Source organism: Leptodactylus fuscus, chromosome 5, assembly GCF_031893055.1.
Source record: "Leptodactylus fuscus isolate aLepFus1 chromosome 5, aLepFus1.hap2, whole genome shotgun sequence".
Classification (NCBI taxonomy): Eukaryota; Metazoa; Chordata; class Amphibia; order Anura; family Leptodactylidae; genus Leptodactylus; species Leptodactylus fuscus.
The window spans coordinates 152,465,267-152,481,626 of record NC_134269.1 but is presented as its reverse complement, the minus strand read 5'-3'; the positions used below and the strand labels follow the sequence as shown (position 1 = coordinate 152,481,626).

The window sequence follows — 16,360 nt, the reverse complement described above, 5'->3', positions numbered from 1 at the left end:
GAGTCCATGTGCTTGGCGCAAGATCTCTTCAGGGATCTTGCGGACGGGAAAGTAGTTTACCATCTACTTTCCTGTCCGCATGATTCGTGCAGGCAGCACACGGCAAGCACCCGGACCCCATTATACCCCATGGGGTCCATGTGCTTTTACAGCACATCGCTTGCAATTGCGTTTGTATTCTGTCGGGGGAGTCCTCATGTGGACTCCCCCAGATGGAATCCAAATGCTGATGTGAACGAGGGGTAACATGTACCGGTTGTGCTCCCGTCCCAGTGAAGGATTAATTGATTGTTACTGTCCAAGTCTATTTCTTCTCACTTCCGCTCCCGTTCATCACTGGCTATTCAGTTTTCTGGGTGTTAGCTCTCTTGACCTGTGCCCTGTTTGTCTCCTGCCTGACTTCTTGGTTCCATTTCCGATTCAGTTTTTGTCTTCTGATTTTGTACCTCTGCTCTCTCCTGCTATGACCATCGCTTACCTTTAGACTCCTGCCTGCTGATTTTGATTGTTTACCACATTGCTTTCCTGTTACCAACACGGCTTGTTGACGATTCTTCTGGATTACCCCTCTCTGTATAGCTCAGACCTCTTATTGCCAACTGGATTGGATGACTGCTCTATTTGTTCACCGCTATCACCACCTGTTCACTGCCATCAGTTGCCCCTTCATCATCACACTTTCATCCTACCTCAAGAGGTTTTCCAATGAGTGGTTTTGGTCTCTGAGTCTGCTGAGACTGATGGTGCGCTGCACATCCTGTGCTCTCTGATCTGTTACCACTCTGCCCAACAGTAGCTATCAAGTCCAACCCCACCATCAGGGGCTCTGGTGAACACCTCTGGGGGTCAAGAGTGGTGCGGCTTGGAATGCATTGGACGCTCAGCGCTATTTTGCCATTTGATAAGTGGTGTCTGGTGGCTGGGATTCAATACATTCCCCGATGATGCATTTGATTGGTAAAATAAGCATTTTTTGTAGACTTTCAGAGATTTCCTGCTTCCATTATACGTATAGAGAAACCGCTGGCATTTCCATAGGTATAATTGACATGCTGCGATTTCCAAAACCACAATAGTTTCAGGAATTGCACCATAGTTGCTGCACGTATTGTTCCACTGGGACTATAAAATCCAACAGTGTTTACACCATGTTGGGGCCCCAGCCTATGGCTGCCAAACAGCATGTGCAACCCTGGTCCATTCATACAGGGGGGTGTCTGGAGAACTCATCATGTGATCAGGGAATTCCAGAGGACAGAACCATCTGGTCAGACAGTTATCCACTATTCCGTGGATAGGGTAGAAGTTACATTTGTGATAATAACTGTAAAAGTCCAAAACTTTCCTGTTTGCCTTTTTATTTAGTATATTTATGGGGTCCTTGCACAGGGGTGTAATCTAAAGAATGGAAGAGTCAAATCTTCCAAGAAGCGAGGTGTTCTTTTTTCGCTCTAGCTAATAGCAATGGCCAGGTGGACTTACATCCTCTATTAAATCCATATTCCTTATTAAAGTATATGAATATGAGTTATTTAAAGAAGACAATCCCTTTGATAATATTAACAACCCCTTTGACCCCCTCCCACCTGTACAATAGCCAACAGCATCCCCAGTCAGGGACAGTGAGTAGAGATATGGCCTTGTATGTGCGGACATTGGCCACAAGCAAGCAAGCATGCAAGCTTTCAGAGATTAATGGCACATCTTGCAGATATGTCATACTTATATCGTATATCATAGGAATACTACTTAAAGTAAAACTCCGTAGGGTTACTGTAAGTGAAGGATTACTGAGTGAATATTCAGAATTGTTGAATTTTCATTGCCTTTCACACAAGCTCTGATTTTGAAGTCAATCAGAACTGCGAGCAGGTGTTATCTGAAGATTGGCTCGTAGCAGATTGTGAGAAAGTGCAGTCACCAACTTCATTTCATTATGCATACATCTGAGCAGTCAGCAGCACAAGATAACTCTTTATATAGAAAATATCTGATGAGTTCTTTTTTATTATTAGGGTTAACACAATAAAGTAATTGAAAAATCAATGTGTCATAAACTATGCCTTATAAAACCTGAAAGAACAAAAATTGTGCCCTCAATGAGAAATCCCAAAATGTCATCGAGTTACGTCCACGACCAGAATACTCTACTATTACCGATGTGCGTCATATTATTCGCAATTAGAGGATGATATATGGAGCAGCAAGAGCTGAAAGAGGAGGGTTGGGGATGTCTTCTAAATGCTCTCCTGTAGACTTGTGACATCATCTCACTGCTTATATAGTTGGGGAGGGTCCAGCATTCCCATTATGGTACAGAGACACAGAGCAGTCTAGTCAGCACAGAAGAGAGACAAGATTCAAGAGTATCCCTTGCATTTCTGCTATTGAATGGACTTAAGTTCCTAAACTATTCAGTGATGCCTGGACTAAGAATTCAGATGGTGTGTCTGATGCTCCTTGCTTTCAGCTGCTGTGGGATGTGCACAGGTAATAGACTGACATCATACTCAAGCTTGTTGTATGGAATAGGACATTTAAGCTGTTCTCTTACATCTCTGTAGCGACACATAATAGGATGATATTTGTTTTTCTCATCAATTTTCTGTCTTTAAACAAAAATTGGGAGATTCTATTAACTTGCAATATAAAATTCTTATGTTTTTTGAAGACTGCTGTGGTTAGGAGTGAAGAGAGGACTTTGTCTTTCTGTTGTTTCTTGTTATATTTCTTGCTCAGTCTAATACTTACATTGCTTATTCTCTATACATGTCATGGTTCTAGTTGTTGCTTGTTAGATCGCATAGAATATATCGCAGCTTCCTAGTCATTGCTTTGCCAGAGACAGAAGTTTTTGTCATACATTTTTCTAGCTATTTCACCATATTCAGAACATTTTTTCCGTATCAGTTTTGTTATGGTAAAATATTCTGACTCTTTAAACATTTTCTGTTAACATAGTGTCCACAATGTGACATTTTTAGCCAATAATTGCTTAGGCTCACAGTTATAGCGACTGGTGAAATATATATGGGTCCGATATGTTTCTTGCCGATTTTCATAAGTCAGAACAGAACTGATGTTTTTGTCTGGACCATTGCTTATCAATGTAATAGTCTATTCATCTAAATATTACAGAGTTCATGCCAACAACCTTGAAATATTCAGAGAAGAAAGTATATACCTTTTACTTATCTACACACTCGTAAGCACAATGTCTTATGTCAAGGTCATGCAGGTGATTGTCGTAGAGGAGATAGTAATTTTATAAAATAGCATGACAATAACATTATACACCATAGTATAGTTGTTGTACAGTCAAATAGCTAGTCATTTAATAGCTATATTCCCTGTTGCTCATGTGGCCACTCTAGAAAACAGAACAAACTCAATTTTTCTTTCCAGTACTGTACACTGCTCTATACCTAGTGCCTTTGTATAATGTCATCAATGTCACCCATAAGAAACTAATAAAGTCTGAAGACTTTGACATTCTTAAACTGCAGCACCTGCTTCTTAGTATGCAGCCTTTAATAATCCGCCTGCCAAATACTTAACACAGTTTTACTATTGCCAGCAGGAATTCTAGTCCTCTGGCAGAAAAATGGTTAATATGTTCAACTCGATCTGGATAGAATGCTGTACGCCTATTTATGAAAGCGGTCAGGCACATCGCTTGATAGATCTATATTAAGTTGTGTAGTGTGAATTAGGTTTCAAGGAGCATTCAATATGATGGAGCAGATCTAATGTGTTCTCTAAAAGTAAATAGACTGACATTTTCTATTGAGTGTTCCTTCCAAAATAAATAAGAGTCTAGTGCTGCCTTACTAATAAGGGCCAGGAAAGGTTCATCTATGTGAATATTGTAGATTGTAATCCTATTATAGAACACAGATGAGTGCACATTGTTCTGATTTTGTTATACAGGGAATTAAATGGTCATTATGGAGTCTACCTTATAAAAGCCTTGGAAGAAATAAGTGATAGTTATTGATTTGTGTGAGGTGACTGCAATATAAACACACTAGTACTAAATATATATTAACACATATATACACAGAACGCTGTGGTGTTCTGAATAATATTTCATGGGCATTACCATTCAGTGATAAGAGAAAGTTACGTTTCTGCCACATTATATGAATACACTAAATAAATAGTCTAAGTTGTGGAATGAACAATATACAATAAGATACAATAATGAACAATATACAATAAGATACAATAAAAGAGCTTTTCATTTCTAACTGAAATATAAAATGTAAGGTATGAAATTTGGGCACTTCTTATAGCTTTCCATATTTCAATATATACGATCAATACAAACTTTCAAGCCTAAGACTACAGCTGTTTATTTTATAGCAATTCTGGATGTGATCTGTATATTTATATGGGATGTCAGAACTACAAAAAAAAAAAAAAAAATACTTCTGAAATATTCCAGTCTCATTTATATTTACTTATCTATTTTCCATAGACTCTGAAGAGGAGATGAAAGCGTTAGAAGCAGATGTACTCAGCAATATGTACTCATCAAAGGTGTGTATTGCCTTAATAAGGAGATCATGTTGAAATGAATGGCATCATTTTCCAAACTGGAGATATATTGGCTGTAACAAATTGTAGGAGAATGTAACCTTCTTTGTAGCTACATTGTATCACTTCTATCTCTATCACTTGAGTTTTCTCCTCTAGTCAAGAGAAGAGGCATTCCTTTAATCTAAAAAAATGCTCTTCTAGCTGTGTATTCTCTTCTATGAGCAACTACCACATTACTATGTGGCAATCATCTCTATTATAATAAAACATAATACATTCAGAGCATGCTGAGAGTTATGTTTTATTGAATTGAGTCTATATTGAATCCATTCAGTCATAACAGAGCTGAAAATATTTTTGAAGCTGTATCACTTGAGCATTGGGAAGATTCCCTCGGTCAGGATAACACAACAGGGTTGCAAGAACATTTTGTGATCACATTTAGATTTGTGCCAATTGGCCACCCTATATTTGAAAGTCAGCTCTGCAACATCTTTATCTTCATTGATCCTAGTCATACACACTCTATCGCATTAATAATGGAATACCTTTTATCATATATATGTGTGTGTGTGTGTGTAATATAATAGAAATGTTTATCACATAATACAAGTTTAACGTGATAATGATAACCTGTTGTGCATGATATCACAAAAAACAACAAATGCCGCTGAAAAGTCAAAGCGCTGAATTACAGTGTTAAAGGGGTTATCCATTTTCTAATTAGAATAGGTCATCAGTATTAGATCTACGAGGGTCCAACACAACTCCAACCAATGTTCATATGGTGGGAGCGATGCTGCTCACTTGCAATATGATGTATAATAGCAGCTTTAGGTACTGCAGTGTTGTCCCATAAGACTTCAAAGGGGCAGCACTGCAGCTAACAGCTAATAGATCTCAAGATAAACTTTTTTATTATTCATTAGACATGTCATATATGACGTCATCATCAGATGGCAATTACACTGGTCCAACAACCAATCTTTTATACAGTCCTATGAAAAAGTTTGGGCACCCCTATTAATCTTAATCATTTTTTGTTCTAAATATTTTGGTGTTTGCAACAGCCATTTCAGTTTGATATATCTAATAACTGATGGACACAGTAATATTTCAGGATTGAAATGAGGTTTATTGTACTAACAGAAAATGTGCAATATGCATTAAACCAAAATTTGACCGGTGCAAAAGTATGGGCACCCTTATCATTTTATTGATTTGAATTCCCCCTAACTACTTTTTACTGACTTACTGAAGCACAAAATTGGTTTTGTAACCTCAGTGAGCTTTGAACTTCATAGCCAGATGTATCCAATCATAAGAAAAGGTATTTAAGGTGGCCAATTGCAAGTTGTTCTCCTATTTGAATCTCCTCTGAAGAGTGGCATCATGGGCTACTCAAAACAACTCTCAAATGATCTGAAAACAAAGATTGTTCAACATAGTTGTTCAGGGGAAGGATACAAAAAGTTGTCTCAGAGATTTAACCTGTCAGTTTCCACTGTGAGGAACATAGTAAGGAAATGGAAGACCACAGGGACAGTTCTTGTTAAGCCCAGAAGTGGCAGGCCAAGAAAAATATCAGAAAGGCAGAGAAGAAGAATGGTGAGAACAGTCCAGGACAATCCACAGACCACCTCCAAAGAGCTGCAGCATCATCTTGCTGCAGATGGTGTCACTGTGCATCGGTCAACTATACAGCGCACTTTGCACAAATAGAAGCTGTATGGGAGAGTGATGAGAAAGAAGCCGTTTCTGCACGTACGCCACAAATAGAGTTGCCTGAGGTATGAAAAAGCACATTTGGACAAGGCAGCTTCATTTTGGAAACAAAAATTGAGTTGTTTGGTTATAAAAAAAGGCGTTATGCATGGCGTCCAAAAAGAAACAGCATTCCAAGAAAAACACATGCTACCCACTGTAAAATTTGGTGGAGGTTCCATCATGCTTTGGGGCTGTGTGGCCAATGCCGGCATCGGGAATCTTGTTAAAGTTGAGAGTCGCATGGATTCCACTCAGTATCAGCAGATTCTTGAGAATAATGTTCAAGAATCAGTGACGAAGTTGAAGTTACGCCGGGGATGGATATTTCAGCAAGACAATGATCCAAAACACCGCTCCAAATCCTCAGGCATTCATGCAGAGGAACAATTACAATGCTCTGGAATGGCCATCCCAGTCCCCAGACCTGAATATCATTGAACATCTGTGGGATGATTTGAAGCGGGCTGTCCATGCTCGGCGACCATCTAACTTAACTGAACTTGAATTGTTTGTCCAAAATACCTTTATCCAGGATCCAGGAACTGATTAAAAGCTAAAGGAAGCGACTAGAGGCTGTTATCTTTGCAAAAGGAGGATCTACTAAATATTAATGTCACTTTTCTGTTGAGGTGCCCATACTTTTGCACCGGTCAAATTTTGGTTTAATGCATATTGCACATTTTCTGTTAGTACAATAAACCTCATTTCAATCCTGAAATATTACTGTGTCCATCAGTTATTAGATATATCAAACTGAAATGGCTGCTGCAAACACCAAAATATTTAGAACTAAAAATGATTAAGATTAATAGGGGTGCCCAAACTTTTTCATAGGACTGTATACCACACCCCCACTAGCTGCTTGAAATGTTACACAACACTGACTAATACATTGAGCTGAAAATGGCTATATATAAATAATACACAGCAATCAAATGTTTCTATTGACATGTCTGTATATAATATTTGTATACAATTCTGACATAATTTCCTCATGATTATACAAGTGGCACTATATACTACATAGACGGCCTCTTGTAGATCCATTTTTACATAAATCTTTTCTCCTAAGTCAGCCAATGACTAAATGACATGCAATTTCTCTCTTCTTCATTTTACAATATTGTGTATGATGTATACACAACAATATAATACCTTAGCTGCCGTGGATCTTTTGGAATTTCATACCAATCAATTGGCAGACAGGAGGCTCCCCTTACTCTTCAAGGAGGAGGAGAAGGGTCTGTGACATCTGTGGTATTTTTCATTATGAAAATATCAGAAGTCACCTTACAGTTTGACTACATATCAGTGATGGTAAACCTTTTAGAAACCAAGTGCTCAAACTGCAACCCAAATCCCATTAATTTATCAGAACGTGCCAACACAGCAATTTAACCTTACCAGTACATTTTGCTCCACAGTGGTCCTCACACAGTACAATATACTCCATAGTGGCCCACACACAGTACAATCTGCTCCACAGTGGCCCCCACACAGTACAATTTGCTCCACAGTGGCCCCCACACAGTATAATCTGTTCTACAGATGGGTGCCCACAGAGAGGGCTCTGAGTGCCCTCTCTGTCACCTGTGCCATAGGTTCGCCATCATGGACCTATATAAATACTCTTGCAAAACTTCTTGGTGACTTCTAATTCTTTTATAATATGCTTTACAGTAGGGGGCATTGGGTATAACCCAAAAACTTGCACACTTGTGGGATGGTTTTCTACATTCCAAGCTCAAGATCTGAAGAAGAGATTGTAATACAAACCACTAAACTTACTGTCATTCAATGGAAATTGAATTGTGATCATTTTTGTGAATCAGCAGATAAGCATTACATTACATTACAATAGCTACATGTCAATATCTAGAATCTTATAAAAGACAGTGATTATATCATGTGCACCATCTGACATTTAACCATCTTTGAGACATGTTAAAGGTTGGTTAAGTAACAATGTACAGTAGTTTGCATTGAATTCTCTGTCTATTCTTACACTCACTGAACATAATAATGATACATAATGATACTTATAACAAAGGTGTTCTTTACAAGAGTGTGGATATTAAATCATTATATAATTGTGGATAATATACTCATGACAGGTGATATATTAACACTGATGGCTAGGAATGTATCAATGTTAAGCACTTAAACGTCTATAAAATTATACAATTTTCTGGTCAATGGAAGGTACTTTAGTTTTATTGTGCTCACATGAAAGTGTTTATTATATTAGTCTCAAGGTGTTTGCTTTTCCAATCAGAATTCTTTATGTACTTAACTACATAATGTATATTTCTTTTGTATTATACTACTCAATGACAATATGACCTTAGAACAATATACTTTACAGAAATATATAAGCACTCCAGTTTCAATTGATGTTCCATATGAGGTATCTGGTATAATAAAGGGAACATATGTGATTACTATGGAGCCACTGGAGAGAAAAGGACCACTTAGTGCCAAGGCCCCACAACAAGGACTCAACCCAAGGATCATGAGATCCATGAGATAGAGATGAGAACAAAGTGGCATCAAGCCTTCAACTGAAGATGTGCAGTAATTATGGTTTGTGTTAACTGGCATCAGAATGGGGGCCCATTGCTTCTATGTAACCCCTATTTTCAGTTGTTTTTATCTATAGAAGTATTTGCCATTGGGCAGAGGTGTCCCTCAGGAAATACTGGGATGGGGAGTAAGAGATTACTAGTACTACATCATTCAATTTTGCTACTAACATTTTTACATTCTGGCTGATAACAAAAAACACTGGTGTTACATTTAATGTTACTTTATTTGTGTCCAGAAGATTTAGTAGTTGAGTAAATTTTGACAATAATGTAGATTCTCATAGCTGCAACCAATTTGACGCTCGCTGGATTGGGAAAAAGAGTCTAGATCCTTTGGTTTGTACTATTAATCCTATGTTCACATACAGTATATGGACTTGATCTCAGGTCACTGTTCCCCTAATATTTATCAGTTGGCAGTTGATCAAAGTAATGATGGCAGAATGAAAGAACAAGACCAGACATTGAGCATGGAACAGGACAGACCAGGAATATGGCTACCAGGAATGGACCGGAAACTGGAACCAGAAGTAGATAAACCAGAAATGGAGCTGGATAGGCTGTAGACCAGAATTTGGTTGCAGAACAGAAACATGGTCACAGCACAGGAACATATATACAGCACAATGCTGGGGCATGGACACAGAAGCAGGACTGCAATGTGGACATAAGAGAATGACTAACAAGACAGTTCAGTAAGGATGGCGTAAGGACTCAACCATGAGATAGAGATGAGAACAAAGTGGCATCAAGCCTTCAACTGAAGATGTACAGTAATTATGGTTTGTGTTAACTGGCATCAGAATGGGGGCCCATTGCTTCTATGTAACCCCTATTTTCAGGTGTTTTTATCTATAGAATCCAATTCCAAGACAGGAACATAGTCACAGTAGATATAATTCATTTTGTTCTACAAGCACTATGAACAATAATCTGGACAGATTTGGAAAAGACATGACCCCGACTTGGAACAATGTGTATTGAGACAGAGTCCTCATTAGCAGTGGGCAGATGGAACCATACCAGAAACGTCTCTGTGAACTCTATATTGACTTTCATAGCTAATAGACCTCTGAACCTAGAAGAGTTAACAATTAGTTGTTGATACAGGTGGAAAGTAGACATATTCACTCAAGAGTAACTCAAGAACAAATGCATACTTGAATAGGCCACTAGGATCAAATTGCATCCTGCAAACATTGCAGGGTGAGAAACAGCTTTCATAGTGCAATTTGTGACATCTATTTAAAGAGAACCTTTCATGGTTTGGGGCACAGGCAGTTCTATATACTGCTGGAAAGCCGATAGTGCGCTGAATTCACATTCAGATCTGTGCCCCGGGTAAAGAGCTTTCAGTCCCGATACCGTAGCTCTTTACAGTAAGAAGGGCGTTCCTGATAGTCTGTCAGGTATGTCCTTCTTCAAAGTAGCGCCTATAGCGCTGTACAGTGTGAGCAGGGAGGAATTCCCCCTCCCTCTGCTCACAGTGCTCGTCCATAGACAAGTATTATCAGGAGGGGAGGGGGCGTTCCTCCCGCTCACACTGTACAGCGCTATAGGCGCTGCTGTGAAGAAGGATGTACCTGACAGAATGTCAGGAATGCCCTTCTGACTGTAAAGAGCTACGGTACGGGACCGAAAGCTATTTACCCGGGGCACAGATCGGGAAAGCCGACAGTGCGCTGAATTCAGAGCTCTGTCGGCTTTCCAGCAGTATATAGAACTGCCTGTGCCCCAAACCAAGAAAGGTCCTCTTTAAGCTAGTCCTCCTGAGTATAAGGCACTTACAATTATGGTAGTGCTGGCTACCATTCACTAAACATTGTTGGAATTTTGTTTTTCTAATGTCAGCTGAAATGAAGAATGAAGTGCTTTGACTTCTGCCAAGGAACTGTACTTTTTCTTTACTTGCATTAAAGATGATGCCACATTGAAGAAAATCTATTTTCAGTAAAGTTTTGTTTATTGCATTTAAAATTCTATCAGATGTTCATAAGCAACAGAATTCTAACTGCCTCATCATAAAAAAGCATCAGCCTACCTACAGCATATAGCAGAATATGAAATGCTTATGCGGCAAATGTTAGTAAAAGAAACGATAAACAGTAATTTCACCATCATTTATATGTACTTGTTTTAATCAGGTAGATTTATCTCACAGTGAGTGCAGTACTAAAGTTTTAGGCACATGCAAAAAAAATGCTGCAATGCAAGAATGCTTTCAAAAGAGAAGTTTAAATAGTTTATTTTTGTCAATCAACAAAATTAATTGGATTGATAAAAGAGAAATATAAATCCAATAAATATTTGGTGCGACTACCCCATTCACATCTGAGTTTGGGTTTACGTTTGAGTATTCCACTTGGGGACCCCGAATAGAAACCTATACGGAATAAAAAGGGGTTACCTAAGGAAGCCACAGGACCCCGTCGACTATAATGAGGTCCGTGTGGTTTCCGCTCGGTGTCCGCATGAAACATGTGGAGAAAAAAAGTGCTGCTTGCAGGACTATTCCCTCTGTATGTTTTGTGCAGAAACCGAGCCGAAACCACACAGATCCCAATATGGTCTATGGATTCCATGGATTTAAACACTTCCGGACTGCCAATAGACTTTATACATCCGGACAGTGGTTGCCTTGTTCTGACAGGGCGTGCCAGTACGTCCTGTCAGAACACAGCAGCTACATGACATCGTGCAATTGCTGAAACTGGGAGCTGGCTGTAACTTCAGCCAGAGCTCACAGAAAGATGGCAGGGAAAGTTTATTTCCTTCGCTGTCTTCTCGATCGCTGTGTATACAGTGCTCAATGACAGCTGTATACACAGTTATGGGCGCCGCCATGATGAGGCCACCCTCTGACCTGGCAGTCACGTGATCCACCAATGTCAGTGTCTTCCAAGAACTTCTGGGTCCTACAGGACCCAGATTAGCTCTGTAAACTGTGTATACAGTGTGTAGGAGGCTGTATTCCTCCTACAACTGGGGCTAAATGTACCATCCCAAGTTATAGGGGAAATCAGCTTCCAATGCAAAAAAAAGTGATCAGATGTCCCCAAAGGTCTCTTATGACCTTATGAGGACACCATCTGAAAAAAAATATTAAAAAAATAAAATAATTAAAAAATGCGCCAATAAAATGCCCTTATTAAAGGTTATACCCCCACCCCCTACAACACTGTACAAAATAAAAATAACCATAATGGAGATGAAAAACTATTTTATAAAGTTTTTCAATAGCAATTTGTGTTATTAAATTAAAAAAAAAAAAAAGAAAATTTCCCTCCTATTTTGTTTATATTTTCCAGATATAAAAAATGAAAACTCATTAGAAAATAAAAACAACATAAAAATAAAGCCCTATGTGTCCCCGAAAAAAGACGCAAAAATTAGTTGAATGAGACGTATGAGAAAAATGTTACAGCCCTCTAAACTGCACATACAAAATAAACCGAAAATGTGTCTGGTTCTGGACCACAAATTGGCCCGGTACTGAAGTGGTTATTAGGTAACCGCTTTTTAATGCATATAGGTTTCCCTTCGGGGACTCCCCAAGTGGACTCCCCAAATGGAAACCCAAACTCAGATGTGAATGGTGCCTTACATTCACAGAAGATCTGTCGCTAGTTCTCCAAGATGTTTGGTACAACTTCTCTGCTGAGTTCCTTCAAAAACTGTATGCAAGTGTCCCTAGAGGAATTGATCATGTATTAAATCAAAAGTTGGCCACACCAAATATTGATTTGATTTAGATTTCTCTTTTGAGAATTCATTTAATATTGTTATATACTACTATTATGCTACTACACAAAATATACTATTAAGGGCTTGTTCGCATCTGCGCCCGATCTCCATCTGTCGGGTTTTCGTCTTCTGCAGACAGAAGACGGAAACCTGACAGTGTCCAGCCGTGAGCGCCGGTGAGCATTTTATGCTCTCTGCGGCAAACCGTTTTTTTTTTAGCCAGACACAAAGTCCTACATGTCCGACTTTGTGTCTGGTTAAAAAAAAACTGTTTCACCACACAGAGCACAAAACGCTCACGGGCACTCATGGCCGGACACTTTCCAAACCCATTCAAAGTAATGGGTTTGAAAAATGCCTGCAGGTTTCCGTCTCCTGTCCAGTTACGGGCCGGAAACGGAAACCTGCATAACGGAGGCTGGGACTCAGATGTGAACTCGGCCTAACATTTTCACTTTTGAAAGCATCCTTACTTTGCTGTATTTATTCCACGCCTTCCTAAAATGTATGTATAGTTCTGGATTTCTTAAGCTGAAAACTTTATGTATTATCTATGGCCAAAAAAAGGTTTTTAACCAGAAGTATAAGTAAAGACATTTAGAAATGCAATTTAGGAGCACATTCAGTATTACTGTACTTGTGAATGCTTATTCTTAATTTATAATAATATTATGATGTGAACAACTTTGTTCAAAATTAGTAGAATGAGCAGCCATACTTGGTTATAGCAGCTCGCTTTCATTCAAGTGAAAGGGAGAGAGCTGCAGTAGCAAGTAATCCTTTAATTGTAGAGTCAAAGCAATAAGGATTCACTAGCTTAGATTTACTTTTGTGGTTACGACTAGACACTGCTGTAAACGGGGAACATCATTAGCACATTTTTAGTGCAATAATCAGTGGCATAAATAAAATCTTGTAGGTCCCTGTACAAACTTTGACCGTGGCCCCCCTACCCCATCCCTGTAGCATAAGAATTTGGTGAGTGAGCAGTGCCCAGCATATAAACAATGCTGATAATTGCTCGCTCTAGGAAACAGATGGTCTGCAAATTCCTAACAGTCTAAGAGATCAGTGATGTGTAAGGTAAATAGTGAAGGGGCCCCACAGAGTATAATATTCTCCACAGTGGCTACCATGCAGTATCATGTGCTGCACACTGGTTCTACACAGTATAATATGCTCCACAAAGTGGTCCCACTCACTATAATTTGCATCCCAGAGCTCCTCTCAAACTTATTCAAATGAACCCCAAGGAATTCGTTTCAATGAATATTCGTGAGGTTCAGCTCTCTGGTTTGTTTCGGTGTTATTATAATACTCTGGGGTTTCCTTCGACCCAAGAGTGTAATAGGTGGAAACTCAAGAGGAATTAGTAAAAATAAACATTTATACCCACTTTGCCTTGCCTCTCCTGGGCATCCTCACTCCATCTGGCGTTCTCCAGCATCCTCTTTAGTCCCCTTCTGCCTGTGACTGAGTTCATGCACCCCAGGGGTCACCACAATGTTCTCAGATGAGGCAACATGGCTCTTGGATAGAAGGAAGTTGTTAACACTTACATCACTTCCCTGGCACCTGAAACACTGAGCTAGCACTTACACCTCAGCACCTGGCCACAACCCATCTTAATGTCGTTCACACACAGGCAACAGTCTTGTTGCCATTTTTTATATAGAAATCCTTTTGCGCTGAGGCATTGGCTTCTATTTCAGAATCCTCTGGTGTGGCTACCCTTCACACTTGATGACACAGACAGGTACACTTTGCCTTATTGGCAGATGTACTCTTCACTGTCAGAAGTATGCCTCTCTGCTCCCCTCTGCTGCAAAAACCAGGGCTGTAGAGTTGGTAAGCGAACCATCAAATATGGCTCCTCTATTTTACCACAGCCTGAATACAACTTCTGTTTCTATTCAAATACCTTCATAAATGGCTGACAGCCATAGTCAGAGAGACACATTAAAATTCCTCTAATTCATGAAAATGCTAGTGATTGAATTCATATGAAAGCAAATATGCAACAAAGTATGCATCTGTGTAATTGTACAATACTAATAGAGATGGTAAACCTCCAAAGATTCATATAGTTTTGGGTTCAGGTGGCTCGGATTGGGTTTACATAGAACTGGAAGTGAAATTATTATACCCTGGGGTCTCTGGTGTCACCCCATATTTCCCTTATATTCCTCTGAGGCACTCTAGGGAGCATGAGAATGATCCCATGTTAATCCATGACTCGGGCAACTCTCTCTGTAGCTTACTGCACTGTAACGAAAAGGAGAAAGATAGGCCATAAATATCTGGTGGGCGGCTGACAGCTTACTGTCACTTGGATTAGCTGTTCAGGGTTGCATCCTTGAAGTAGATATCTCTGTATACTCTATAGCAACCAGGCAGCATTTCTGTACATCAGCTCCCATTGCCATCAATAAGTAATGATATTTGGTAAATATAAAAAAGCAAACAACCCCTTTAAAAATACTCTGCATTAATTTTGCCCTATATTTGCAGTATCTTAGACTTTTCAAAGCTATCAAGCATCACCCTGCTTGATACATTTCTTGATCAGGGGAGTACTGTGGGGGTTAGCTCTAGTTTTGTTGGGCTCTTGGGCAACAGTGTCTCAATGGTTCCCTTTGCAGCACAACTCATGCGGCAGCAGTGTTTTCCTCTAAAAAGGCCATGAAGGAAAGAGCACACAAAAGTGGGTATTTTTCCTGTGACAACCTGCTGGAATGCTGTTGGTCTCTGTAAATTTCGACCTTTGCATCGCAAAGATTGAAAACCGTGGTGAAATTTGCAGCTATAATTTATGTGCTGTCACACATATAATGTCCCCTTATGCCCCCATAGAGTATAATGTCCTCCTTAAACCATCACATTATACAGTACAATATCCATTTAATCTCTCATATAATGGTCTCTTATGCAAATATATATAATAAAGTGCCCCTTAAGTCTCCATATAGTACAGTACTATATAAGTACAATACTACCTAGTAGCAGTGTTCTTCTGGAAGGATGCAACACCATATAGCATGACATGTAAAGTAATGACAAGGGGTTATTTTCACTGCATCAGGGGTGATTATTAATGGAATCCAGGTGCACCCTTCTTGTAAGAGGGTGGTGAATGTATTTCTTAATCCTCTTACACATGGCTAATGTATTAATCTATGGTTGCCTGTTTCACAATTCTCCTATATGTGTATTATTTGCACATTACAACTATTTCATACAGATGCTTTGAAATAACGGAATCCATCCAAAATTGTTCAGACCATAAAGCCTCAGACAAAATGTTTAAACCACTTATTAGGTTTTGTTACCTGATTTTCCATCACGAAATCCAATGCTGATGTTTTCTCCAGATCCACAGGTTATACACAGAGCTGTTATACAAGCCATAGGTTCAGTGGCGTAACTTGGAATGGCGGGGCCCCATGGCGAACTTTTGACATGGGGGCCCCCCCAAGAGGGGTATGTGGGCAAGCAGGCTGTATGTGAACAAGAGGGTAATGTGCGGTGCAGGGTATGTATGAGCGAGAGGGGGTAATGGGGGTGCGAACAAGAGCGGGATGTGGAGCCGGGAACCTCTCATCCACCACACTCTTGCTCACCCACAACACCCCTTCCCCCTCCTTACTCATACACAGCCTGTGCCCCACGTCACCCTCTTTGCTCACACACAGCCTGCGCCCCACGTCACCCACTTTGCTCTC

The 16,360-nt window shown here is 39.6% G+C and overlaps 1 protein-coding gene across 1 annotated transcript in view; it reads left to right on the top strand.

Annotated features, from left to right (window-relative positions):
* The first annotated feature begins 2,299 nt into the window (after window positions 1–2,299).
* Window positions 2,300–16,360, top strand: part of NTS (neurotensin) — a 39,183-nt gene continuing 25,122 nt past the window's right edge. Inside the window, exons 1-2 of the mRNA XM_075274538.1 lie at window positions 2,300–2,490; window positions 4,481–4,542. Of these exons, the coding sequence (XP_075130639.1) occupies window positions 2,421–2,490; window positions 4,481–4,542 (132 nt within the window). The 5' untranslated portion in view covers window positions 2,300–2,420. The remainder of the gene's footprint in view (window positions 2,491–4,480; window positions 4,543–16,360) is intronic.